Source organism: Eulemur rufifrons, chromosome 26 (assembly GCF_041146395.1).
Source record: "Eulemur rufifrons isolate Redbay chromosome 26, OSU_ERuf_1, whole genome shotgun sequence".
NCBI classification, from domain to species: domain Eukaryota; kingdom Metazoa; phylum Chordata; class Mammalia; order Primates; family Lemuridae; genus Eulemur; species Eulemur rufifrons.
Window position 1 is genome coordinate 5,777,778 of NC_091008.1, and position 27,750 is coordinate 5,805,527.

Sequence of the window (27,750 nt, forward strand, 5' to 3'; positions counted from 1 at the left end):
AATCTAAAAATTATCCTGAGAATTTGAACTGCAAACATCAAATATCTGGATAATTCAAGCCTCAAAATATATCTGGGAGTCTGTGGTTATCTGAACTGGCAGTCAAAAATTACTGTCTAACTTCATAGGATAGTAGTTTATCTCTGTCCCTCGCTTTCTGTCAATTTAACCTAAAGGAAGTGGACTTCAGATTTGTTAATTGGCAGAGTGGGATCGCAGGACCTTTAAGTCAAATTCAGATAAGGCAAATTAGCTTCACTTTTGCCAAAAAATAGTGTTCCGTTGAGCCGGATGACAATTTTGTAGCCTGAACTACTTGTGCTGGCTCTCCCCACCTTTTGAATTCACGCCCATAATTGTTAGCTCTGAGTTTAAGCATAGCTGCACAAGCGAAATAGAGTTAAGGAAAGAACTGGAAATTGGCTGTGTCTTGGAGAAATGTGTATATTAGTAAAGATAACCTGACTTAATGCGTCTGTTTTTATGGACAGAGTGCTTAAAAAAAAAAAAAAAAAAAAGCAGGCATCCTCAAGGTCAAATGTTATGTAGGTCAACCCCTTCCTCTGAGAGCTAAATGAAGATTCAAAGCAGTCACCCAGTTTCAAATGAAAACAATGCAAATCAATCGCCAAGGACACCCAAAAGTCATGGCGTGAGAAACAGGAGGCTCAATCCCGACCCTCCAGGTTGGTTTATTTACTTTGATGAAACTCACTGGAAAATTGTTCGACTCCACGCTCCGCTGTACTTGTGTGAGCTGGGTTTTCTGGGCATGGGACGTGGGGCCTGTCACTCAGGCACTGTCCTGGAGCACTAGAATGTACAGACTGCACACATCAAAGGCAGCCTGCAACCGCTGGAGCTGAAATTTACACAGCTCTGTGCTGCGAGTAACTGGATAAACAATGAGACTAATGACCTTGTTCTACATTAATCTCCATATGGCTCAATTGGGACTGCGCTTGCCTGTAGGCGAGAAGGTTGTGGCTTTGGCTTCCAGCCTCAAACCAGGGATTAGGTGCTTGCCCAATCCTGACAGAGCCCAGGAAGCCTGAGAATACAACCCAGGCCGTCCATTTTACGAGGTGCATTTACCACAATTCGAGAAACACCTCCATTGCCATAGTCACTGGGGAAACAGATTTATAAAAACAAGTAAATCCCTTGGCCATGCCTCCCCTTCAGGGAGTTTATTTTCTTCAATAGAAGGACCCAGGTTTTCCATGAGTATTTTCAGAGCCTCCCCGTTCCCCACCCCCCAAACACAAGATAGAATCCTCAGTGCCTTGGTCTATGTTCCTCTTTGGGCCAATTATGAAATTTCAAAAAGCTTCATCTGTAAAGAAAAGTGAAAGGAAGGATTGAAGTCCACCAGTGAACTTGATCACCATCCACTTCTAATCCGGGGCATTTTTGGAAAGATGTTAAAAATAGAAGCTGCCTCCTAGGTGCCAGCAGAAATTGCTAGAGTCCCTTCAACATGCTGGGCAGAGCCTGAGGGTTGCTGCTAGCAGGAGGCAGCCCAAAGAGATGCATGGGGCATCTCTGCAGGATTCTGCACCCCAGGCAGCCTTGGGCCCCCGCAAAAGGGTACAAGAACACTGGAATAACCCCTTCCCTTCATCACTTTGTACACAGGTCACGATAAAAAGTTTATATTGGGAGGCTGAGCCCAGGACATGACTCCATTGGTAGGGTTACCTTAGGTTAGTTAGGAAGGATCACTAAGTACCTATGGTACCCCTGGTACTCCCATCATTACCCAGCCCTAGCAATAATCTTTACAGCACTGCAACTTGAGATGCCTTTGCCTGAGATATGTAATCACATTCTATTCTAAAGCACAGATTCTGGTGGGGTTCCCACAGTCTCAAAAAATACCTCTCAGACCCCTTTCTAGTCACTCTCCCAACCCCCAGGTTCTTACTGCTGATGTTAGGAGTATCTGATCCGCATATAAATTACCCCTGAGAACGGGCCATCACACTACTAAGGCTGTCTTCAGAGCTATTGTTGAGCTTTGTCAAATGCCTCACAGAAATAACATCGTTTACAGTCTCATTTTTCTTCGTCCATTTCTGAATTCACCAAGAGCCCAGGATAAACACGAGTGAAGGCATATTCCCTCTCTCCTTAGAATGTTCTCTCAACACACTCACTCTGGGGTAACAAATGCTACGGTGACTTTGGTGGTCTTTGTAACACCACTGCTGGGGATGTGGAGACGGTCACAGCGGTGGACCTGTGAGTGTGACACCATCCCCATTGGCACCTGTGGCAAGGGTTCCTAGAGCTTCCGAAGTTTTTGGGTTTGCAACTTAACAGGTCTCTTTAAAAGGATCGTGTTTGCTTCGAGCACTAATAATTCCTTCCATTTGTGCATACTTTCACAGGCATTATCTCACTTAATCGTAGGGTATTAGTACACCCATTTTTCAGAGAGGAAACTGATTCTGGCAGGAGTTAAACGGCCTGTCCCAGGTCACTCAAGGTTGGAGAAGGAGTGGCAGAGACAATCTCCAACCCAGGATTTCTGACTCCAAATCACACGATTTCAAACCAGTCTTTTTTTTTATCAGTTACCTGCAAAACTGCAGAATCCCCCTCAAGAAGTGTATTCGAGAAGGGATTTTGCAGTTTTCTAACCATAAAGACCAACATTTCTGACTGGTTGCCTGTAGGAAAGGATGCCCGGTGTCTATCAACAAGAGGATTTCAATTCACGGAGACCCACTGTGATAGTAGGAGTGCTTGGCTAACAACATTAACTCACACTGGTTTGCCAGCATCTAACCTCTGTGTAAGAAAACTACGCGGGGGCCGCATTGTGCGCAGAGCAAAAAAACCCCGATGGTGCACAAGGAACACGTGCCCACGTGTCGCGTCAGCAGCAGAAAGTGCGAAGCATCCTCCAAGAAGACCATATTTATGGCTGAAAAAATTCGCCTTCACATACCGGTCATTATGAACAAGATACTCTCCCTCATAAAATGACTGCAAAACAAAATCTGGAGAAAGTAAGTGTTTCCCTCTGTTCTCCGCATGGGATGCCATCCATGTGCTGGAGACCGGTCGCCGGGAAGCAGAGGGGACAGAGGCAAAGAGAGAGAGAGAGAGAGAGAGAGCGAGCCACGGAGGCAAGGCCTCTGATGAGGGTTGGTTTTGCTTTAGAAACTGGAATGTGTCCAGGCTTGATTTTTATTTTCAATTCCCATTTCAGATCCAGCTCCCCAAACTCTTTGATCTCGCTCCCTGTCTCCTTACCCGGAAGAGAACCCTTGGCCTTCTCAGCTGGGAGCGGGGAGCACACGTGGAAAGCCTGGCTCCGATCCATATTCTCGCCAAATTTAGTCACACAAAGGGGCCTGCGAGGGAAAGAAGAAAGGATGAAAGCGGCCGCCGCCGCGACTTCAAAGGCCCCGCCGCCGCGCCAGGCCCCGCGCAGGCGCCGCCCTCGGCCGCTGCAAGGCGCGGCTCGTGCGCGCGCGCGCGCGCCCCCTCTGCGCGCCCCCGGCCCGCGGGGGGAGGGGCCCTCGGGGGGTGCGGGGGTGCAGGAGGGGGGAGTGCAGGCCGTCGCGTCCACGCGGCCCGCGGGCTTCCCGGGCCCGGTCCCCACGCCACGTTCAGGCGCCGGGGAAAAGTTTTCAGGCTGGAGGCAAAGCATGGCACGTCCTGGTCCCCGCAGTCACTCCGGCCCCCGACGCCACCCCGGGCGTCCCCCGTGCAGCCCTAGCGCCGCCCCTCCGGATGGGCGCCCGAGTCCCTGTCGCGGAGCCGAGCCCCGAGGGCGCAGGGCTGCGCTCTCTCTGGCTCGTCCGCTCCTCTGCGCGCGCGCCCCGGGGTCCCCTGGTGCCCGTCGCTGTCACCCCGCCTGTGGCCCCTTCCTCGGGGTTGGCTCGGGGCGCGGAGCCCGCAGTAGGGTGGGGTGTCCTCCCTCGCGGACCGGGGTGGGACCCAGGTCCCCGGACGGCCGCGCCTCGCGCCCCCCTCCCCGTCGAGGCTCCCGGACGCCGGGCTCGGGAGAAGCCACCGGAGGGCGCGGGGGGCGGGAAGACCCCAGGCTGGAGCCCCGCGAGCTGCGCCCGCCCCGCGGAAGCCCGACGTCCGCAGGCGGCAGGATTTGGGAACGACATTGTCACGGTCCCACGATTTCCCTGTTACCCCGGGGGGGGGGGGCGTTGAGTTTGTCTGTCTTAGGAGGAGGCAGAAGAACCCCTGGGACACAAACTGCCACTTCCCTCGCCCCCCCCCTCTTTTTCCGCGGAGGCCGTTAAACCGAAGATGCCCACAGCTTTGACATCCTGGAGAAGCGGGGGCGGGAAACCGAGGGAGGGGGTCGCGGTGCCGCGTCTGGAATCGCATTATTCGTTTTCTAGCCCTTCTCCCCGGCTTCTCGCTTCCAGCACCCTCCTCCGTAGGCCCCCGCCGCCGCCTCTCTTTGGGATCCCACCGAAGTCGGAGCTGGGAGAGTCCAGGTGGCACAAAGGGGACACCCGACGCCGGGGCGGGGGCGAGGACGGGGAGGGGGGCGCGGAGAGGGCCGCGAGGGGCTCCGAGCTTTTCTCTGGTCTCTGTAATTAAGGGCTCACTGGACTGTCGGTCGCAGACTCGATTTGGCTGCAACATCGCCGGGGGGAGGGGTTTCTGGTGTGGGTGTGGGTCACCCTCGCGGTCCCCTGCCCCCGGCGGGGGGATGGGCTCGCCCCCCCCAGGCGCAGCGCGGGCGACGGCGCCCGTTGCAGAAGGAAGTGTTGATAGAAAACAAGTTCGCTCCCAAACTAAACCCAAACCAACCAAAGCCACCAGGAGGGGAAAAACCAACAGCCATTCAGCCAACCCTTAGCAATTGTTTCACGGTCGGAATTAAATCACATCAAAACGCCCCCTGAAACCCACATCCTGCGGGAGTGAACCTACAGCAGCCAACCCCCCCGTCGCTCGCTCGGGTTCACACGCGCAACCTGCCCCTGCCTCCGAGGGGAGGGGGCGGCGGTGCGGCTCCCGCGCCGCCCCCGCGACATCCCGGACCTGGGAGCCTAGCGGCGGCTGCTCGTGGTGACAGCGGGAGAGAGACCGCCCGGGGACAGAAGTGCCTCTGCCGGGAACCACACCAAATCTTGGAGGGAGGGAGGAACGTCTTCCCGGGGTTCCTTCGCTCTTCCTGTGTCCCCCTGCTTTTTCCCCCTCGAGAGAGACAGACTTTACGTGGAAAATGTCAACCCTGCCCCCAAGCAAAGCTTTAAAAAAATTGGGGTGCATGGTTTCTAGCAAAGCCACTTTCAGTGCAGCTCATGAGAAGATTTGCAATAATGCTAAAGACAATCAGCCGCACCACTCGCACGCTCGCGAGGACAAACCGCCGGGCAGATGCAGCCCGGCGCTCGGTGATTTCGTTAGAAACAATGTTTCCAATAGAGTCGCAGCAAAATGCCAAACGCAGCTACCTACCCTCGAGGGCCCTTCTAACAAACAGTTCCCACTAGTTATTGTTCCAAAATTTCCCATCTTGTTGAGCTCCTAATCTGCGGGACACCTGGAGCTGAGCTCCAAATGACTCAGGGAGTCCAGATAATTAACGTGAAGGAGAAAATGGATCCGTGTGAGTTTCAACACTTAAATAGGGGGGATGGAGGAGTCGTCATTTAATCTCTCCTCGGATTCCAGAAACTACCCTCTGGCCATTCTGTGTCCTCCCGGCCCCCGGCCCCCAAGGTTTGATGAAAAGGAACGTCTACTCAGGCTGCTTTTGTGAAACTGCATTTTCCAGTTCTTTTTCTGTTGGTCAAATTGGCACAGTTACGGGGAGGACTTTTGACTTTGTTTTCCCATATTTCTTTTAAGAACAGAGGGTACAAATGCCTCACACAGCTATCCTAGTCACCTTTCTGGGACATCCACTCACCCTGGTGCCTAAATTCAAGGGAAGTTGAATACCACCACCACCCAGAACACAAAAATTGGGTTTCTTACACACTGTAGCAGAATATTCTTTTTGTTTTTCTTCTCTAAGGCGTAGCACTGTCAGCTATTTAAAGCAGATTTAATGTTTTACTTTTCCTGGCTTCCTTCGACAGCCTTTAAATTTTACCCCAATCTCCCAGACAGAATTTACATGTGACTACCGGCCATGCTCTAGGGACCAAATGAAACCCTTTAAATGATGAAGTTTTAGAAATTGCTTCCCAGTACATTCTCATCCCCAAGTAGCAATCGGTAGGGGAAGTTTTAAGCGTTTATAGCGTTGTTACAGTCTTATACAAGGTCCAGCAGCCTGCAATTTCACCATCAGGAAGAGGGATCTTTGCCCGCCCATTTCTATATAATAGAGCAAAGCTCTGATTCTGTAGGTTTTCCTTATTTTCAACTTAAAGAAGATGGAGCTGCATTGCTTCCTGTCTCCTGTTTGCTGTTCTGAGGTTGTACAGATGGCCACTGTATTGGGTGTAATAATGTTGCCTAGATTTTCAACCCAGGGGGGTTGAGAGCCAAGGGAGGAACTGTGATGTGTTTTCAAACTTCAGCTCCGCTTATACTGTAACTTTCACAAGGATCTCCTTAAAACGCCTGTCCTTGTACAGAATGCATCAAAGAGCCTGTGGAGACTGGGGAATTTTTGAGGTTGTGTTCGGATTTGCATCTTCAAGGGTCCCTTTCAGCGCGCAGCCCAAGGTGCCAGGGACTGACTGCCCGTCCTCCCTCCCTCCTCGGGCTTTGCTCTGCAGGGTCCCTTTTTCGCCTTCTTTCGCCCCTTCTTGTGCTGCCTTTTCATTCTTTACGAAGTTGCCACACACTGCGGCGTGTGTTTCGGAAAACCCACGACGAGATCCAGCGTCAAACTCTCTCCTTTCAGCCCGTGGTGAGGACGCAATGAAAGAGAGATTGTTTCAAAGGCGCTCATTAAGACCCAGTCTTCAGTTTCTTCTTCCTCGTGCTATTTTTCTGGGTGAGCCTGGAGATTCGATTTTCTCCAGCGTGTGCTCCCTCGTCCCCTGTCTCCAAAGAGCGCGCGTGTGCGCGCGTGCTACTACACTTGGGGAAAGCCACGACTGTCTTTTCCTCGTCCTCCTTGCTTCTGCTCTCTGTCATTGGCTGGGCAGTGACTGCTGTGTCCCCCGTGCCCTCCTCTGGGTCCCCGATTCCCGCCTCGTCCCCTGTCAGAGCATCTATCAGTGCGGTGCGGATCGCAGCGCGCGGGCGGCTTCCCTTTCATCTTCCTCCCCGGCCCGGGCGAGGGCGGGAGAGTGGGAGGCGACAAGGAGGTGGGGGAGAGACCGGCCGGGGAGGGAGGGCGAGAGAGCAGATACTTAGATGTGAAGTTAAGCCACTCCGGCAGTGTTTCTGGTGCATTCCACGCGGGCACAGCGAGCCTCGCCGTGGGTGACGAGCAGCGCGGGTCCTTCCCTGCAGGCGCGCGCGCGCGCGCGTGCACACACACACACACACACCCCAAAACTAGGACTCGTCCTACAGGCTCTGGGAAAAGAAAAAGAAAAAAAAAAAAAGCTCTCACCACCTCCTCCTCCTCCTCCTCTTCGCCGGCTCCCCCACCCCTCCCCTGCAGCGGGCAGCCAAGGAAAGCTGGGGGCGGGGGAGGGGCGGGGAGGGAAGCGACGCAAGTGGGCAGCTTTTCAGCGCCGGCCCGGCGCGGGCGCAGGAGAAGCGCGGGGAGGCGCCGCCGCTCACCTGCGGGGCCGGGGCGCGGAGGAGGGACCGGGCCGCGCGCGCTCGGGCCGAGGAGCCAGGACGCGCCGGGAGCCCCGCACGCGGCCGAGCGCGGGCGTCCCCTCCCCTGGGCCGGCCGAGCCCAGGGCGCAGCTCCCGGCTGTGACAGAGCGGCCCGGCGGGGGGCGTGGAGCGCGGCGAGCGAGCCGCCAGGCGGAGAAACTCGAGCCGGGAACAAAGAGGGGTCGGGCTGCGTGCGTGCCGGCCCCGGCTCGGGGCACCAGCTTTTGGGCCCGAGGCCCCCCGCGGCGACTCCCCGGACTCGCCGTGCACCCCCGCACTGCCGGTCCCCAGAGCTCCCGGCGCGAACTTTATTCTTGGCAAACTTCTCTTTCTCTTCCCCTCCTCCCTGGCACCCCCCTCCTCCTCCTCCTCCTCCAGCAGATTAAATGCGCCTCGAGAAGGAAAACCGAAGCGAAAGGGAAGGAAATCAGCAGCAGCTTTGCAGCGGACACCTCCGGCCCGGGTGGCTCTTTATTTTTTTTTTTTTAATCCTTAAGGAAGTGGACATTTCATTATCTTCTGATTCTCCTTGCACCTCCTCCGCCGGGGCAAACGGAGCCTTTCTGCCTCGCTTCCCTCTCTTTGCTCGGAAAACCAACCGCTCCGTCGGCGTCCGGGGCAGCCGCAGTGGAGAGGTCTGCGGGGAGACGCGCCGCCGGGCTCCCCGCACTCCTGGGAGTCGCGCCCGCCCCGGAGCCGGCGTCCTCCGCGCGCGAAGCCCGGCCACGCGGGGGCCGTGAAGCCGCTGCCCGGGCCGGGGCCGCCTAGCCCAGCGCAGACGCCCCCGGAGGCCTCGGGGTTGGGAGCCGGCGTCGGGCTCCGCGAAACGGGAAAGCGCGGGCGGCCGCCGGGACTCGGGCGCCACCGCCGCCACCGCCGCGGCTGCTGCTCGGGCTGCGGGTCGCGGCCCCGCACGCGCCCTTCCAGCTCGCCCCTCTTTCCTGCTGTCGCCGCGGCCGAGCGGAGATTCCTGGGCCGCCGGGATGCCCCAGCTCTCCGGGGGAGGCGGCGGCGGCGGGGGGGACCCGGAACTCTGCGCCACGGACGAGATGATCCCCTTCAAGGACGAGGGCGACCCCCAGAAGGAGAAGATCTTCGCCGAGATCAGTCACCCCGAAGAGGAAGGCGATTTAGCTGACATCAAGTCGTCCCTGGTGAACGAGTCCGAGATCATCCCCGCCAGCAACGGACACGAGGTGAGCGGCCGCTGGCCGGCCCGGGGAAGCGCCGAGCGGGCGGCGGGGGGCGAAGGCGCCCGGCAGCCCCCGCTCACCGGTCCCGAGTGGACCCCCCGTTTGTTGGGGGGCGAGGCTGGGCCCCTGGTCGGCACTCCCGTGTGCGTTAGGGCGGGAGGTGGCAGAGTGTGCAGGAAACTTACTCCAAGTGGGTGAGACCAGGGCTTCGGTGGCTAAATGGCTGGTCTGCAGGCAGGACAAGCTGCCCTTGAGCGTAACGTTTCTCCTCCGGACTTTTCGGTGGGGCTAAGGGGGGGTGCATTACAGCGAGCGAGTCTGAACACTGCTGAGCAGCTCTTCCGTGGGACGGAACACAGCGTGCACCCGCTGTCTCTCTCGGTACAAGTCTGCAAAAGTGCGTTAAACCACCGAGGCTTAGGTGGAGGCGAGCGGGAGGAAGGGGCGGTGGGCGTGGGCCGGGGGCAGGCGGCGCCGTCCCAACCGCCGCCGAGCCGGGCCACGAGCAGCCGGCCGGCCCGGGGGGCGCGCGCCCGGGCTGCGGGGGCGGTGCGGGGCTCGGTCCTGCGGCCCCGGGAGCCGTGGGCGCGCGGAGCCGGGCCACGCCAAGGGTATACACCCTGGCTGCACCGCCCTCCAACGCCGGTCCCTTAAAGAAAAAAAAAAAAAAAAGTCTTTATTTGGGGTTAGTCTGGGCCCCGATCAGGCCTTAAATCAATGCAGAAGAAAGGCGAGCCCCACGGCGGCGGAAGCCGGGCCCCGGGCAGGCGGGGTGGAAAGCGCTTTATCAGATCCCCGGGCGCGCTGCGGGCGACAGCGCCGGTAACCTGAGCAGGGTAAATAGAGACACGTGGGTGCCGGCGGGAGAAAGTCCCGAGCGGGCTGCGCGGCGCGGGAGGGCGGGCTCAGGCCGGGCCCGGAGCTCCAGACTGGGGGGGGGGAGGGGGAGGAAGGGACCCTGACACCGGACTCGCCACTGGCCACCCCGGTTCTGGGGGAAATCGGGTACACAAGTCCTGACACCCAACGATTTCACCGACGCTTCTTCCCTCCAAAGAAACGTGGAGGGTATACTTTTTTTTTTTTTTTTCCCTTACATGGCATCCTTCTGCCCCCAAAAAGAAAGCGTGCGGTTTTGGGGGCGGGGACATTTTTGGGTTTTAAACAAAACGTTTAAGAACACACCTCAGATCGACCTCCTCCCTCCCGATGGCAGGGGTGAGTACACGTAGTATTGGAAGGCTGAGGCCCTGGGCTCAGAAAACTGTAAGGCTGTTTGTTCCTTGTCCGCTAAATGCAGTTTGAGGAGGACGTGGAGGGGGCCGGGCCTGCACCAGGCCCCAGCAGAAGATTTGTGACTGTGTGTGTTCTTGGGGGAGGAGGTCACTGTGGGGACACAGGTCCAAGAAACCAAAGAAGATACACACACTCAGGCTTTCTGCCAAACTCTCCTATTTGCAGAGCAGCCTCTTTTTTCTTTCTGCCCATTTTGCTTGTCCTCCCTTCCCTCAATAATTCTGCCACTTGCTTCCCATTTCCTACCCTTTTCTGGTCTGGGAGGAGGACTCTACTTTCAAGTCTGGGAACTCAGGTGTTGGGGCTTTGCTGAGCTGGTGATGGGCACGGGCAGACCCAGGGAAGACAGCGAAGAGGCGATACCACTGATTTGCACGTGGTTGAGTCTGGGTGGATGGCGGTTACCAACACTGATATCAACCGGGCTGCCTTTTAGATGTCTACAACCCAACTCTCAAATTTTCCTCCCTTTAAACCACAGAGCCGTTCTAATTTTCTCTCGCACTCAAGCCAGCCGCACTTCATTCAGTGTGAGCCTGAGCGGAGGGCACAGGACTTTGGCTCAAGACCTCATCTGAGTGGTTGACTTCTTTATGTTTAAAATATCATTTTCAGTTGCAAAATGACATTTCACGCTACTTTTAATCAGATCTCACTGAAGTGAACCGGGGTTGAAGAGGCTCCCGAAATGATCAACGCCATAAACAACTATCATATTAGGCATCCAAGTAGCCTTGCTATGTTTTCATAAACAGCGGTCAGAACGGCGTGTGGGGCATTCTGAAATTTACCATATTTTTGTTTTTCCTATTATTTTATACTTTTTTTGGTCCTGGGTGGATAAAATAATCACTCAAAAATACGTGTTGACAAGGAAAAGATGCCCCAGTACTCACCCTGAGCCCTGTCCCTCTTAGATTAGCAGAATAGATTGTGTTCCAAGACTCTTCCTCTGAGTTACCAGTGTGCACACACTTGTGTCATTATTGTCACAAACTCTAAGGTGATTTTCTTTCTTTTGGGGGTGGGGATTTGTGACACCAGGTGGCCAGACAAGCACAAACGGCCCAGGAGTCCTACCACGACAAGGCCAGAGAACACCCAGATGACGGTAAGACCCTGATGCTGTTTCTCCCAACCTAATCACGTAGCACATGTAATTTGTGTATATGAGTGCATTTCGCTTATTGAAGTTCAAGAAACTGGGACCAGGGGTGATAAAACTGTACCTACTATTTTAATACAAGGGTAAAGAAAACCCAGGAAACTTATCTCTAATGCATATTACATAACTTAAAAACCATCTCTGAAAGCGTTAGAGGCCTTTGGATTTCAGTTGGTTTCCAGAGTCTTTGGGGAAGAGGGAATGTCTATAATGAGTTTTTTTCTTTTCTCCCTTTTACCTTAAGTTCTAATTAGCTTAGACCTTTAATATTTTTTTCATGCATTAATATGAAGAATAATAGTGTACATCCATTTATTTTGCAGCAAGAATAATTTTGGGCGGATTTTCATTTGCGAAATTGCTGTTCCTTATTTCTTGTTACAATAAGAAGGCAGACAGCGAATGAACAGACTGAACGTGGTTCAGCAAAGCAGAATCTAATTGGTGAAAATATAAAATTTTGTAGGAACTGTGCATTTGAAGATGATAGATTTTCCCTCCATTTCTATTTCTTGCTAAAAACTTTAAAAATTATGTATATATTTAGATTTAAAAAGAACTCTTTGTGCTGTTAAAAGAATCAAGTAACCTACAGGGTTCCCTTGTCAACCAGCCTGCATTTCTGTTCTCCTTTAATTACTTAACAATTGGCCTGACCAGAATTGAAATGTTCTGCATACAACATGTCAAAAGGAGAAGGAGGGAAAAGAACTATACAGGCTTCCTCCATAGCTACAAAGTAGTTACACGGATTAGAAATCAGAAATACCTATGTCTATACTAAACACAGATTTCTTTGGCAGACTGATGTAAGTGTAGCATAAAACTAAGCCTCCCGGAGTTAACCTTTTAAAAATTTGAATAGTTGCCTGTATAACTAGCTACAACTCTCTCCCTCAGTACAATTTAGAAATTTTCTGGAACTCTAAAAGCACAGAGAGAATTTTTGAGTTTGCCTAAAAGGAGAAGCATGACTTCCAATGTATAAATATATGTGTGTATGTAGATAGCTGGCCCAGTGTGTTAATATTATAGCTTTACGTTTGTGCATGTTTCTTCACGTATCTGTATTTTTTAGTCCAGTTTGTTAGTATTAATAGAACAAATTAAATTAGATGGGTAACCCTTACTTTTGTAAAAACCTCAGTGAGTAGTGGAAGTACTGTTTGAACCACATGTTTTTAAAACATTTGGTTTGCTGTTAAGCCCGTAAGAGAATAAATACTGTCAATCTAAAATAGAGCATAATAATCCAGTTACAGTATTTTGTAAACACATCTTTTGTGTGAGGTCTGATTTGTCTTCGGACTATTAGAGTCTCAGAGGAAAAATACCGTGATATAAAAGGGAAGTCAATGCGTCATTGATTGTTCTTCGGATTCTCCCAGGAAAGCATCCAGATGGAGGCCTCTACAGCAAGGGACCCTCCTACTCGAGTTACTCTGGTTACATAATGATGCCAAATATGAATAACGACCCCTACATGTCAAATGGATCTCTTTCTCCACCCATCCCGAGAACAGTGAGTAACACACTGATGTTGCAAATTATTTTCAGAAATACAAATTAGTTTGCATTTTGGCAGAATGGTTATCTTTTCAAACTCACTGGAAATGCTTTCATTATGTATTGCTATATAAGTCATTGCTAAATAAGAGTGTTGTGAGGAATGGCCACCTTAAGGTAGTGCTACCTTTGATGTCTTGCACTTGGAATTTTAGCTTTTGGATTGTTGGCTAAAATTAGTAAATAACAGATCATGAGTTATAAAATAAAATGAAGTTTCATCAACAGATCCATGATTTTATGAGCCTTGTGCCTTCTATGTTAATGAGAGTAAAAACTTGATTTAATCTTGTATATGCTAAGGACTATATAGCTTTCAGTGTCCACAGCTGTGAAGAATCAGAACTGCTTCGGCTCATTTGGAGCAGAACATTCAGAATGTTATTTTGCCTTTTAAAATAGTGTCTCATTTTATTGTATTAGCTCATTGTATTTAAGATCGTTTGGTGGTGGGGGCGGTCAATGAGCTACTTTTACTTATTGTCAATTGTAGAGAAAGTATCACTTAAAGATAACCCTAATGAAAGCTGTTCTCTTTTAATTTTGTGGTTCAGTTAACTTTTAATGTTCTAAAAGTGCAGTGGCATTATAACTGTATGATGCAAGTTTGTAACATTGTGAACAATTTCAGGTTTGTTACTTGATGGCAGTTCTGTTTTCTTGGGAAGTATAAACTTCATTGACATAGCGAGAGAACATTTAAATGGTAACTTGTCTGGTATGGGAACATGAACTGTGGAGATGATGGAGTTCTCTCTGGGAATCATCCTCCAGCAGTGGTGATGGATTTTTACTGATCCATCAATATATTTACCTTCTCTCCCACCCCACCCCCCACTTTCCCGCCATCACCCTCCCCACCCCAAAGAAAAACACATGCGTATGGGTCTCAGGGATCAAAGTTTCATTCTCACTGACCCTCCTGGCTGTCAGATCCTGGACCCTAAAATGGAACCTGTGTTGGTTGACTTCTTTGCCCAGTGCTTTTCTACCAACTGCAAAAACCAGTTGCAAGCACCTGGGAAGAGGAGTGTTGTGAATACAACTCAGTGAATAGAACCTGCGAGGGTGGAGATCATTGAAGCAGCAGAGAGGAATGGCTCATAATCCACAGTTTGCAACAAGAGTGTTTGTGGTTCTCTCGATTATCCGGGGCCATCAATGGTTGAGATAATAAGTACATGAAATGTTATCACTTTGTGTGGGCCCTGCGATTTAGAATTTATTACTGTCCCACAAATCTCAGAAAAGATATTTGACCTGTCAGATAAGGGAATAAGATTTCTCTAATTTCCATATAACAGTTAGAACACTGATCTTAAGGATCTCATCTTGGAGATCTTGTGATGGTTGCCATAGGGAAATAGCTAGTTCGTGTTTTGTTTCAAAGGGATTCTGAAATATTTTATGATAGAGATGTCTTGTGGCACATACGAATCTCCTCCCTAAAAAGTGAATGAATTAATAAAAGCAAATATAGTTTAATATCCAAAGACCACCTGAAATAAATGCTTCTGAGTTATAAAAGTTGTGGGGGATTTTATATGTGATGAACTAAATATGCAAATATGTCATATTTCTTTGATAGTTGAGCAGGTTTTTTGTTGTTATTTTGGTGGGGAAGAGGAGAAGAATGTGTTTTAGATTAATAATTGAAGATTCCTGTTGAAAGCCTTTTTAGACCAACAGATCTTTTCAAATCAAAGGCTAGTCTTGGTCACAACAGAAAATACCACTAAAACAGTGTTACGCGTTTCAGCTGTGATACAGTTGATGTGTATTTGTAGAATTTATTCCTTAAAGTGATCAGCCACTTCTTTCAAAAACAATACTTTTTAAAAAGTCAGTATAATAAAAAGCTTTTGGTATTTATTAATAATCTCTAAGCATATTGAAAATGAACCTTTTCTCTCTGGAAGCCAACATTCTGCTTTACTAACCATTTTGAAAATTTCAGTAGAATGGAAGGTATTTATTGTTAGTATGTGTATTAAAATTTTGAGGTCGGTGAATCAAACAAGTCATTCATCGTTTAGGGAAGATTTGTGGCCAGAATTCATGTCGGCAGGGGTGTGGTCAGGAAACAGTCGCCTTACCCTGTGATCTGCCGCTTTGCTTTATTCTGTCGCATATTAGACTGTATTTAGGTTAGGCACTGTTTTTTCTGAGATATTCTGCAGTTTGCACAATTCCAGAAGCTTTTCAGTTTTAACCACAAGACGATGTCAATTTTTTTTTTTTTTTTTTAGGGTCTGACCAAAGTGAGTTACAGTCTTTGGTTTTTAATACCTACCAGCTGTTTTTAATGTGTCTGAGATCAAAAACACTTTAACCGGAAGGCGGCCTCTCTTCTTCACCCCTAACCACACTAATGCTTCCTTGCTCTTTAACTCTGTCCTTTAGCAGGGCTGAGTGTTTATGTCACTGACATCCACAGTGATGGGTTTTCATCTAGGGTGTGAGGAGCAGAGTGACCATTTGTGTTTGGGCTTAGGATGGGAGCCTGGCCCACTACTTATTTGCATTACAAACAATTGCTTGTTTACTGTATCTGCTGCCTGATGTGTTAGGACCAGGAGAACATCAGGGTGCAGGGGAGGGACTTGGCCACCATTTCCCTATAGAGAGCCTTGTGTTTGTGTGTTAACTACAGGTAATCCAGAGACTCCCCGCTGTGGCCAACTGGCAGGCATAGAGATGTTTCTGCTAGAATCTCATGTTAACAGGTCTGTGCGCTTTTGCTCCTTTTTAAGACAAACACTGGCCTTTGCATGCTCACATCGCTTTTACCTGGGACTTAAATGCAGTATTACCTATTCAGGAGAACCACCTTGAATCCAGCTTTTTTTTTTTCCTTCTGAAGGAGAATTTCAGTCGGCAAATGAACGTCTTTCTAGCACTGGAATTCTTAAGGGTGTAAATATGAAATAATAAATTTTTAGTTTAGAGACATTGAGCCTGCGAAGAAAGCGCCTGTCATAACACGTTTGGTGTCAGCGCGAGTTCATCAGGGACAGCAAACCCTGGCTTGAGTTGCTGTTCTTCCCAGAGTGGCCCGTTCAGGATTTTAGAGCGGGGACCCTGGAGAGTTTATGAAGAGCATCCTCCCAAGCCTCTCATTCACTGAACCTCATTTACGAAAATCCCTGTAGGCCCAATGGTAATGTGTTAAAAAGATCTTTGCATCCCTGGTTCAGTCCCGGCATTGGTGAGCTGGGCTGGTTTCACGTGGTGGAAGTTCCCATTGGCCTCGTGCACCGTGGTGGCCCATCTTGGGCGTCAAACTTCCATTTGTCCCTCTGCAACCCAAATGTTTAACACCCCGGGAGAGAAACATCGCCTTTCTCTTCAGATGCCTGGGGAGGGGATGGCAGCCAGTGCAGGAAGTCACAGCAAACGGCGGCTCAGGAGCCCCAAACCACAGTGACACCTGGTCACCGCAGCCCTGCCACCTCCCTGGCCCCCCAGAGGGTCTGTGTGATCTTTCTTAGAGTGAATTTTTAGGTGAGAAAGGAAGATATCTGGGTTCTCATTTCAGCTGTCTTTTTGATTATTTTTTTTTTTAAGTGGAAATTGCTATGAAAATGCTCCAGAAGTTCTTTTAAATTATTTTGAATCGCTTAGTTCTATTATAGGAGTTTTACCTTAAGGGAATTAACATTTGGATTTCTGACTAACAGGATTATACCTGTCATAACTTTGTCTCGCCAGCAACCCCCTGTCCCCCCTATATTGGCTTTTGCTTATAAGGAGCTAAAAATTTGATTTTGTCGTTGCTCGTATCTGGAATTCAGGAACTAAAGTGGACTTGTCTAATCAGTAAGCTTTGGAATACCACTGTACGTCACACGGCTGCCTAGCTCTGAAAATAATCACAGAAATAATAATTCAAGGGCGGAGGGAGACTGGCTTCTATCTAATGCAAGATTTTTAAGGCAGAGCGTCTTTATTTTACTGCAGGGAGCTACTTGACTTACTGATAAGTTATTTTTAATTTTCTGATTTCAGTTGTGCACTTTTCGAAGCTAAGCATATTGAGTTTTCCCCTTTATCTCAAGGATAGGACAAGTTTTAGGAAATGTATTCTATCTCGAATTTGGATGTAGATGTCAGGAGAACATGTGGGAAAATTCCTCAGGGCCCCACAACTTTTCTGTTTGATCCCTTCTTTTATTTATTTTTATTTATTTTTATTTATTTTTAGAGATTGGTATCTCTCTGTGGCCCAGACTGGAGTGCAGTGGTGTGATCATAGCTCACTGCAGCCTCAAACTCCTGGGCTCAAGCGATCCTCCTGCCTCAGCCTCTCCAGTAGCTGGGACTATAGGTGCATGCCACCATGCCTGGCTAATTTTTTTTTTTTTTTTTTAGAGGTGGGGTCTCACTACATTGCCCAGGCTGGTCTTGAACTTGATCCCTTCTTCACTGCACGTGCTAAAGCTATTGCTTAAGTGAGTATGCTGAGCTGAGTCAGTCTATAGGTAGCTAATACTGTAGTAATCAAGAGACTTAGTACTGCTTCCCACTATCCTGACATGTCCTTACTCGTGTAGAAAAGGCAGCCACTGGATGTTATTCAGATAATTTTAAACATATATTTTAGGCCAGGCGTGGTGGCTCACGCCTGTAATCCTAGCACTCTGGGAGGCCTAGGTGGGCGGATCGTTTGAGCTCAGGAGTTCGAGACCAGCCTGAGCAAGAGCGAGACCCCATCTCTACTAAAAATAGAAAGAAACTATATGGACAGCTAAAAATATATATAGAAAAAAATTAGCCGGGCATGGTGGCGCATGCCTGTAGTCCCAGCTACTCGGGAGGCTGAGACAGGAGGATCGCTTGAGCTCAGGAGTTTGAGGTTGCTGTGAGCTAGGCTGACGCCACGGCACTCACTCTAGCCTGGGCAACAGAGTGAGACTCTGTCTCAAAAAAAAAAACAAACAAACAAACAAACAAAAAAAAAAACACATATATTTTAGGTTCATTATTACTTTTTAAATACTGTGATCTTATGAAGCCACAGTAGAGGAACTATAGACTCTGCTGTAAACCCTTAAGTCATTTTAGACATATAAATGATCCAGTCTCTACAGTTTGGAGGCTCAAAGCCTGAAAATGATTTAAAGACCAGTAACAAAGCCTGGGGGTGGGGGGCAGGGTGGAAGCAGGAGGTTGCAGGGTACCAAAAGGAAGAGTGGGGAGTTGAGCAGAGGACTGGCCAGGGAGCAAGGATTGCTAACTCCGAGATTCTGGTAATCTAGCTGGGACTATTTGCAGAGTGTCGTCAGAGGCTGTGTAGGGGATTATAAAGTTTCTGTAAAAGAGTACATTTACACACAGTGCCCATTCTGGCTAGACTTCCAAACTTGCTGAAGTTATCCACATGCTGTAGGTGGATCGCTTACGAAGCTCACTGAGGGCTGGTGGTCAGATCCCTTCAACCTGCGTGGGGAAAATGCCAAGGGCAGTATAGAGCAGGAAGCTTCAGTTGCCTCCTACCCCCTTTCCCCTGCCCATCAGAGAAATATGACTGGCAGAGATACTGCATCACAGAGCGCGTAGAGATGTGTCTTATTTTTGCAGCTAACCAGGGGCCAGTAGCATCTTAAAAAAACTGGATTGTTGACCTATGCCTACCAATAATCCTGGGTAGAACTTGATGACAATTTTGTGGAATTGACTTTTGATCTTTGTTATAGTAATTTATTGTTGTTATGCTTACTTGTAAAAAAGATGCCTATCACTACTCTACTCAACATAGAGAACCATTGGATGAAGGGGTGGATAGAGGGAAGGCCCTCCAATATAAAAAGAGGAGTGGCCATAGGGTACCTTTTCTTTCTTTCTTTCTTTTTTTTTTTATTATGTCGTCAGCTTCTGTATGAAACAGTTATGAAAACAGAATTTTAAAATCTGACCTAAGATATTTTCATAAACCTATTTTTAATCCTGAAAAACTTTGCCATGAAAGCTGTCAAACATTGGTGATAATTGATTATCTAGTGATCAATTCATCAGGGACGATGAGATAGTTATAGTCAGCCTAGCACAGAGTAAATACCTCAGTAGATTTGCTGAATTAATAAAGCATGCACAGGAAATTTCTCATGTATGTTTTTGGATGTTTCTAAATAATCTCTCTTTATCAAACCAAATGCTGTGTGAATAGCAAAACTTGAAAGTATTTGCTAAATAATCCTTATTATTTTACTACTTCTCTGATTTGTTGCATCAGTGAATAAAAAGCGCATTAGACCAAGGTTTTTAATGAGGAAGTGAAAGTCTGTCCTTAAAGAATGTTAAGTTTCTAGGTAACCACTGAAATTAGCCAGCCAGGGGAGCTCACTGCTAGAATAAAAAAAGAACAGGGCCCTCAGATGAGGATTGATCTTAAGCAGCACTTATCTGTTACTTAGGTCCTAGAAACCTAATTGAAGAAATGGAGATGATAGAATGCTTTTTTTTTCAGAAGGATTCTTGAAATGGGAATATAATAGTCATACAAAGAAAAGCATCTTCAAGTATGTTTTAGTATCATGCGGTTAATACTTTTCGATTCACTTTTATTCTCTTCCAAATAGAAAGGACTTTTTTTTTTTTTCTTCCCCCAGTAACATTTAGGGTCTATTCAGGTCTTAAAAAATTATCTGTTCTTTCCAAATCCATGTGGCAACATCAGTGCTGAATTTTCTAGGCCACTGAGTATTGTAAATGGATTATGTCCTTTTGCAACGTGAAGAACAAAATTTTGGAGCCTGTCTTTGGGGGAAGTAGGCAGTGCCCGTGGAGGCGGAGCCTGTGGAGGCGGAGCCTGTGGAGGCGGAGCCTGTGGAGGCGGAGCCTGTGGAGGAGGGAGGGACTGGGGTGGATGCTGAAAGACCTGAGGTCTAGCCCCACGTCCATCATTTTCCTCCAGAAAGCCTTGGGAAGGCATTTCACCCCTATCAGCCTTTGTTTCCTTATTTACAGAATGGCATGTTAATATCTGGCTTACCCACCATTGAAGTTGATGGGAAGTTAAGATGGCACAAAGCCTGCAGAAGCACTGGGTCTTCCAGCTATGGCAGCAGGGCAGGAGTCTTAAGATGGAACCAGTCGGTGAGCGCCCTGGTCCCCAGCTGGTGGGACTTCTGCAGCCACAAGAAGTGCTTGGCTGTAGCTGGGAAACTCCCAAGAAAGGGAAGACACTTTTGGTTCCTCTTGTGTGCCCTGCTGACCCAGAATCTGGGCGCTGAGTGAGGAGGGCCTTACATTAGCCTTCAGAACACGTTTGCAGAGATAAAAGTTTGGGGGATTGTCATTGTGTTTTTACAGAGGTGGTTTTCCTCTCTTGGGCTCTTTTTTTCTCTTCTAATTGTTAGGAGAGCTCTGGATTCTCCTCTTTAGCCCTGTGGGCTTCTGTTAAAGGAATGAGATACATGAGGGGACAGATGTCTAAATTTCAGATTTGTTAGCTGAAAATTTCATATCCTTGTGATACTGATTTAACTACTTGGATGGGGGGAAAGAACATAGTTTTGGTTAGGAGAATTTTTGTTCCCCTCAATCCTTTAGGAGCTGGGTTCATTCTCCCCACTGGGAAAATGGTAGACAGAGGACATCTAAGAGCCACGAGAATGTGGAGGACCACAGGAGGGTTATTTTTTTCCCCTTTCGCATTTTCTTCTGGCTTAAACCTTTCTAGCTTGCTTGGCACCTGAAACAATCATGTCCAAAAGGATGTGTTGGCTGAGCAGCAAGGAGGAATCTATGTTCTTCTAGCCTCCTGGAAAATTCCAGTTTTCTTTTTCTCTCAGTAAAAGCCAACGGGCATTAAGTATATATCAACCTGGAGCCAGCTTCTGTTGTGCAAGATTCCTCGATTTTGAACGTTATATATGGTACCTGATAACGATTATGATCTTATCATCTTGGTATACTAGTTCAAATGCTGTGCATCAAGGAGAAAGGTGTATAATCTTACCTCCAATGGATTAGACTTTGACTTAGATTTTTAAGTCTGAAACAAAACCAAAAGCGCTGAAGTAAAAAACATTTACTGTTTGCTGCAATTGGGCAAACAGTCAGCTGGCTGGCAGTGTTAAGAAAAGAATCAAGTCTCCCAAACATTGCTGGAATTGTGTTTTTTTTTTGCTAATTTTTATGAATACATTAAAATTTTAGATTAAAACTCAAGATTTTTTTTTTTTTTTTTTGCTTGGAAGGGAAAAGGGAAAGCAAATGATTTTATTAAAAGTGTTACCTTGACTCAGACACTGTGCTAGGCAATTTATGTGGTTATCTTATTTAATTTAATCGTAATGTGGAAACTATGGGTGTTAGGGTATTAGGTCTCTGTGTTAAAGACAAGGACCCTATCGCCAGGGACCGCAGTCAGCTTCCCCAGCTTAATAAGCACTGGAGTCAGGGCCCTTCCCTAAGGTCAAAAGTGTTGTCTGTGTTCATTAAAAATAATCATATTTGCCTTTAAGAACACAAAGTACTTATTAAATGAATCATAATACTGATTAAAATGTGAAGCAGAAGGCAATTATTATGATGATTGTATTGGAAATTTCTTTTCAAAAATAACTTTTTTATAAAAATAAAAAATAGTCTTTTTATTAAAAAAGCAATTCATGTTCCCTAGAAAAATTAGAAAACTTGGATGAGAACAGGAACAACAAATATTAAAATCCCAGAATCCCATTGTCAGAGATTATCACTCTTTTAACTTTCTATGTGGCCTTTTAGACTTCTTTCTATGCACAAATGTAAATCTACATAAACATATACAAATACTTGTTACATATTCATGGCAATGGGAACATAATATACCATTTTGTAGCTTTTTCCCTCACCTATGTATATAATGGATATTTTTTTTCTATTTATAAATACTCTTCTGTATCATCATTTATTGCCTAATTTATTTAACCAGTATTTTGTTGATAGACATTCAAATTGTGTCATTTTTTTCCCCCCCATCTTATGCAGTATTATGATGAAATGCATATTCTCTAACTAAATCTTTATAAAATTCTGAATTGTTACTTTGGAATAAATTGTTAGAATCGCAGAGTCTAAGACAGCGCACCTTTTTAAGCTGGGGTTCACCCACCATTGCAATTTAACCTTAAAAATACAATTATTTAAAATATGTACCTGTTTACATTGAGCTTTGGTTATGGTTGGTGTTTTTGAGGCTGATCATTTTCATGCTGCTTCCGGTCAAGAATCAGGGCAGCAATAGATAGGAAGTCAGAGAGAGGGAGAATGTAATGGCAGCTTTGTTATTAATCAGGCTGGACGACATCTGGCAGTAGAGTGTCAGATTGGTTATTGGTAAGGCTGGGTGGGAGAAATGTAGCTTGAACCATGACACACACCGTGGACTTCCTTTGACTTCCCAAGTGAAGCCACCACTAAGCCACAGGTTCCCAACGCAGGCACGGGGGAGCCTCATGTCAAACTGGGGGAGAGAACAGACCCATGCTTGGGCAAGCTGGTCCCCAGAGAGAGAACAAGGGGTCAGTCCATCCTTGCCCAGTTTCTTCTTCTGGATCACCGAAGAGATGAGTCTCTCTTCCATGGAGAGGGGTGAGTGAGAAGCTGGGTAGATTGGCCAGGCTCGGGAGGCTGGGAGAAGGAGAAGAAGGTGCTTGTCCCTTCAGTCATCATTTGTGATCAATCAGAGCGTGGGCCAACTACAGCAATGGTAAAATAAGTGAGTAAGTAAACAAATTTATTTTGGGGCTGCCGCAGAGCACTGCTGTTGGAGCCAGGATGCCGGGACCCCTGTGCTCTCACTCGCTGTGTGTTCTTCACACTCCCTGCACCTTGGTGTCCTCACCTGGAACACTGTCACCTGTTCCACCGGTGGCAGTATATAGCGCTCGGCATTGGTAGTGGTGTTTCTGGAACGGGAGACGACTGCCTTAGAGTTACTGGTATCTCTGTTACAAAGGCAGGTGCCTGGGACCCTCTGCAAATGTCTCCCATCAGAGTCTGCAGGCAGGTCACATGGATGCCCTTTTAACAAGCTCTGGGCCGAGTATCCCGTAACATACATTTTGGAAAAACACTGACACGGTAGATGCCCAATAATTTCACCAAGGTTCAGTTAACACACAGGATTTGCTTACACCGAGAAAGCAGTGAAGCTGGGACTCCAAGGGAGGTTCCCTGGCCCCAAAGCTCACGTTCTCTTCCCTCCGCCCCCTCCAGCCCCATGGAGACCCCTGCACTCCACTCTCTTCTGGTCAGACCTCGAGAGGTCTTAGCCTCGAGTGCCTCCCCCAGTGATGGCAGAATGCAGCTCACATTCTTCAGCATCCTTTCAGGAGCTTTCCACGCTCTGGAACCGTCTGCCTTTGAGGTTTACCTCTTCGCCACCCTGCCCTGCAGCTTATGATCCAGCTGGGTTCCCCGACCCGCACCCTAAACCCTTTTCCAAATCCCCGTCCTCTGGTTCTTACAGCTTGGTCTCCCTGGAATGCGGTTCCCTCCTCCCTGCCGGCACCGTCTTGTTCGTCCTTACGGGCCCAGGGCAATGGCACCTGCTCTGTGAGGCTCCTCCTAAGTCCATCCCCAGTGAGGACAAACTGCTGTCTCACAGCTCTGGAACCAGGTTTTCTAACAGCCAGTTGTCCCTGTGTCTGTGTTTCTCGCTGATTGTTAGTCCCTCCAGGATGGGGAGCTTGTGTTGTTATTCATCTTGCTCGCCCAGAACCTGTTATACCACCTGCCACAGGGTAGGTTACTCACCAGATGTTTGTGGAATAAACACAGCAGAAATTTTAAAACTTGAAGAGCGTGAGACAGTGACACCAAATATCAATCCCTATTTAAACGGGGCCGCTTGAAAAACGTAAACTCATCCTGGATCACAAGGCTGGAATTGAGCTTAGAAATTATCTGAGGTTTGAATACAGAGTCCATTAGTTTTGAGTACCTGGTACGTGCCAGGAACTGTTCCAAGCGCTTTGTATGTATTAGCTCATTTAATCCTCACAATAACTCGATGCCGTCCCTAATATCCTGCCTGCATTACAGATGAGGGAACTGAGGCATAGAGAAGATTGGGAAATAGCGTAGGGGGGCATAGAAAGGGTTAAGGACCACTGTGAAACAGGTCAGGAAATGGAAGGGCAGATAAAGTGGGACGTCTGCTCTGACCACACAGCTAATGAGTAGTGGCATCAGGGTGGCATCAGCCCAGGTCTTGGCTCCCCTGCAAGGTACTTTCTGCAACTTCAGTTTCTCACCCACCCCTACTGGCAGTACTAGCTCACAGCAGGCGCTAGATGGTTGTTGAATGAGTGAATTTCTCATCAGGAAGATGGAAATGCTTTTCAACCTAGAGGAGTTTGGCAGGATAAGATGAGATAATGTACGAAGTTGTCCATTTCTTTAATAGAACCTTTGGTAGTAATGGCTTAGCGGGGCACATGAAGTTCAAAGGCGACCAGTTAGCTCCAGAGGGAGGAAGACGACGTGTAAAAGATGATGAATGTTCTAGTCTGATGACAAGGGGGCCATGTTAACGGAAATAATGAATTTAGAAAGAGGAGCAGGTTTATACACAGGCATTCGTGAGTTTGGCTTAAGGATTATTCTGTTTTCACTCTCATGCTAAGGAAACAAAATTAACCAAGATCTGGAACCAGACCATTCTGCGTTATGAACGTCTTTTTGGTCCCTGTTGCATTTGATGGAAGTCAGCGATGCCTCACAGAATCACTTTCTTTACCTATGCAGCCCCCTGGACCTTGACCAGAAACCTCTGTATGGTTATGAGAAATAGACTTTTTGCCCAGGGGTTACAGAGAGTAACAGTATTAATAATATACTAGCAAGTAATATTTAATGCATGTACTTTACATGCAGTTTTCTTATTAAATCTTCACTGTAGCACTGTGAAGTGAATACTATTAATATTCTCATGGTTTCAGTGAATAAACTGAGGCACCGAGAAGTTACCCGGTTGTCCCTTATCCCAAAGTTTAATAAGTGGCAGAACTTGGATTCGAAGCCTGGTATTTCTGATTCAGGAGCTGGGACCCAATTAATTCATAAACTAGTATGTCTCTGGAAAAAGTGTTGAGAGTAATCCTCAGTCTGGAAACTCCTTTGAGGATTGACAGTATCTGTTATACTATTTTATTAAATCATGTAAACGGATAGGTTTGAGCGATGGCTTAAATAACAGGTTCTACGAATGCTTGAAAATTGTCTTCTGGTTTATTCAACACAGAACCATGAAATTGCTCAAGGTGTTCCTGAAAATTCCCAGGAAATAGTTGTTCTTTGGGCATATCAGATATATTTTGATAAATGTCTGATTTTTATGGGATGGGATTCCCTATTGCTCATTTCTTGGGACCCAGTGTCCCCAAGTCTTAAGGACGAAATAGATTAATCAGATAGCTGTGTGAACACAAGTTTTTTGATTCTCAGAATCTTTTGGTAAATAATGTTGCCTCTTTACTCCATATGAACTCCATGTACAGGCAAAAATGTGTTGCCAAAGAGTATTCTTTGCATCATAAGCAATTAAAATGTGGTATGTGCTTCATTTTTAGGAATGGTTAGTGGTGATTTTTGTGGTGTCATGATGTTACGTTAAGTAAGAGAGATTAGTTTAGAATTAATTGGAATTGTGATTGTTGCTGAGAAGTTGCAACAGTTAGTTTCCTTTAAAAACTGAAGAAACTTTTCTTGTTAAGGAGATACTAGGAAAAAATCGTTGTGTCTTTCTCTCAAATCTTTTTTTGTTTTTTTTTTTTTGGTTGTTTGTTTAAAGGTAGTATATAAAAAAATGTCTGGGGAAAACCTGTGAAAGAACAGAAAAAATAAATAAAAATAGCTGCATTTCTATCATTCAGATACAATGGTTTCATTTTGATATACGTATTTTCAGATGTTCTTTCTGCATCTATACCTATAATACAAGCATTTTTATAAATGAGCTCATAAGGTTCTTATTCTATTGCAATCTTTTTTTCAATAAAAACATACATGTGTTCATCTTTCTATGTGAATAAATATATGTCTGTATCATCAGTTATAGTTATCTGGTGTTAAGGATATTTTTGTTGTTGTTTTAAGTAATACTACCATGAAACCATATTGAAAATATAATCTTTTTGTTTATGTAAATTACTTGTTCATAGCTTTCTTGAGCTTTTTATATATAAAGCATATTAACGATTTTAATCAACTCCTCTTGAATTAATAATGGTTCAAAACTATTTTACATCAAAATTACGATGTTCTTCTGTTTCTTTGCTACTGCAAAATTGAAATCTACCTGCCAATGTGTAAGCAATGAACTATTTACTAACAAGAAAATACTTTGCAGCATTGGTTTGGTTCATTATTTACATTTTATCGCAGGAGAGAAGATGCTAATAAAATTCTTTCGACTGTTGTAGGATGTACAACAAGCAGAATGCATGTCGTACTCTGGTTCACTAATCAGAAGGTATCTGTTATAGGGGCTCTGAACTAACCCTAAAGTTTAGGGTTAAACAGCTGTCCACGCGGAATGAAGATAAATTCCAAAGAATGTGTATTTCAGGAATGATTTCCATCCTAGAAATATTCACTGGAGGTACTGATTTTGATAGTGTGCTGAGCTGCATTGTGGACACACGCTGATAAAGGCAGTCTCCACCCTCAGGGAGCTTACACACGAGCACTGGGCCAACAGCTGTGTGTGTGGCACAGCTGAGCACAGAGGGAGGCAGGAGCCACATCACCAGCACAAACCCGGGGATGTGGGTGTGGACAGAGACCCCCCCAGGTCACCCCGCAGTATTACAGACTATTTTAGCAGACCCAGAGGCCTCTGGATTTTATATGTGCCATCGTTTCTTCCCCTGCTTTCGGTTCCGTGTGGCCCATTTGAAGCATGGTAGAGAATGTTTGGCTTACTTTTATTTTAAAACGGTCCTTTAGATATCTCTGTTTGAGCTGGGCCAGGAAAGTTGCTTGATAAATAGTTTCTTTTAACTAAGAGGGCATGCATATTCAGCCACCTAAGGCTACTTCAGAATAGAACTTAGAACTATTTATAGAGCATTTTTAAACGAACACGTTTATCAACGTTTCTGCCAAGTTAACGGAGAGTTGCTAAGAGTGGAGGTAGAAGTCAGACCCTCCTCTGTTTTATGTTGTCGGTACGATGTCAATTTTTCATTAGCACCACCAGCAGAGAGCTTTACTTGTAAGACATTTGCTTTGTGGACTCTTTTAGTGCATTTTAAACGGTGGTTGTCAAATTTGACTGCAATGAGAATTAAGCAAACAGAATTTCATGAAAGTAGATAGGTTTCCATTTATTTATGTGTATCCCACAGTGGCTAAGGATACCTGCTTTGCATCATGAGTGCCTGAGCCCGGATCCAGAATTAGCCAGTTACTAGCTACATAAGGGAAAAATTTCTTGCACCTTTTTGTTGCTGTCTCTTTACTCACCAGTACTTTGAAAAGTTCAGACAGCCTAAAGATGGTTGGAAACATAGCGGGAAATGACCAGTTTGAAAATATGACTTAGTTTACCACATATAGGAACTGTTTGGTCAAAATCCATGGCGGGAAGTCACTGTATTGCCAGGAATAGGTGTCTGCGTAGGTCTGTGAGTGGCAGGCCTGAAGATCCCTGTCCTAGACGTCACTTAGTGGATAATGCAGACTTTATGAGAGGTTCTTAATGTATCTAGTTGGGAAAAAAGAGCCAGAAATTAAATTTTTCTAAAAGAAATGTTTCCTTCTAGAATAGCTGGGCCTCAGGAAAGAACAGAGGCCCGTGTGTAGCAGCAAGAG

General features: G+C 46.9%; 1 protein-coding gene and 1 long non-coding RNA gene across 5 annotated transcripts in view; one reads left to right on the forward strand and one right to left on the reverse strand.

Annotated features, from left to right (window-relative positions):
* Positions 1-672: 672 nt before the first annotated feature.
* On the reverse strand, positions 673-8,938 carry LOC138375471 (uncharacterized). Its single transcript, XR_011231522.1, has 3 exons — positions 8,658-8,938; positions 3,265-3,365; positions 673-1,336 (listed from the first exon to the last, which is right to left on the reverse strand). It is a non-coding gene; the product is annotated as an uncharacterized lncRNA (long non-coding RNA).
* LEF1 (lymphoid enhancer binding factor 1) overlaps positions 8,709-27,750 on the forward strand; it is a 109,709-nt gene continuing 90,667 nt past the window's right edge. For 3 of the 4 annotated variants that reach the window (XM_069459056.1, XM_069459055.1, XM_069459057.1), the window contains exons 1-3: positions 8,709-8,921; positions 11,259-11,325; positions 12,768-12,901. In XM_069459056.1, the coding sequence (XP_069315157.1) occupies positions 8,709-8,921; positions 11,259-11,325; positions 12,768-12,901 (414 nt within the window). Of the gene's footprint in view, positions 8,922-10,106; positions 10,137-11,258; positions 11,326-12,767; positions 12,902-27,750 lie in introns of those variants that run through there. The other variant, XM_069459058.1, reaches the window with a different exon arrangement.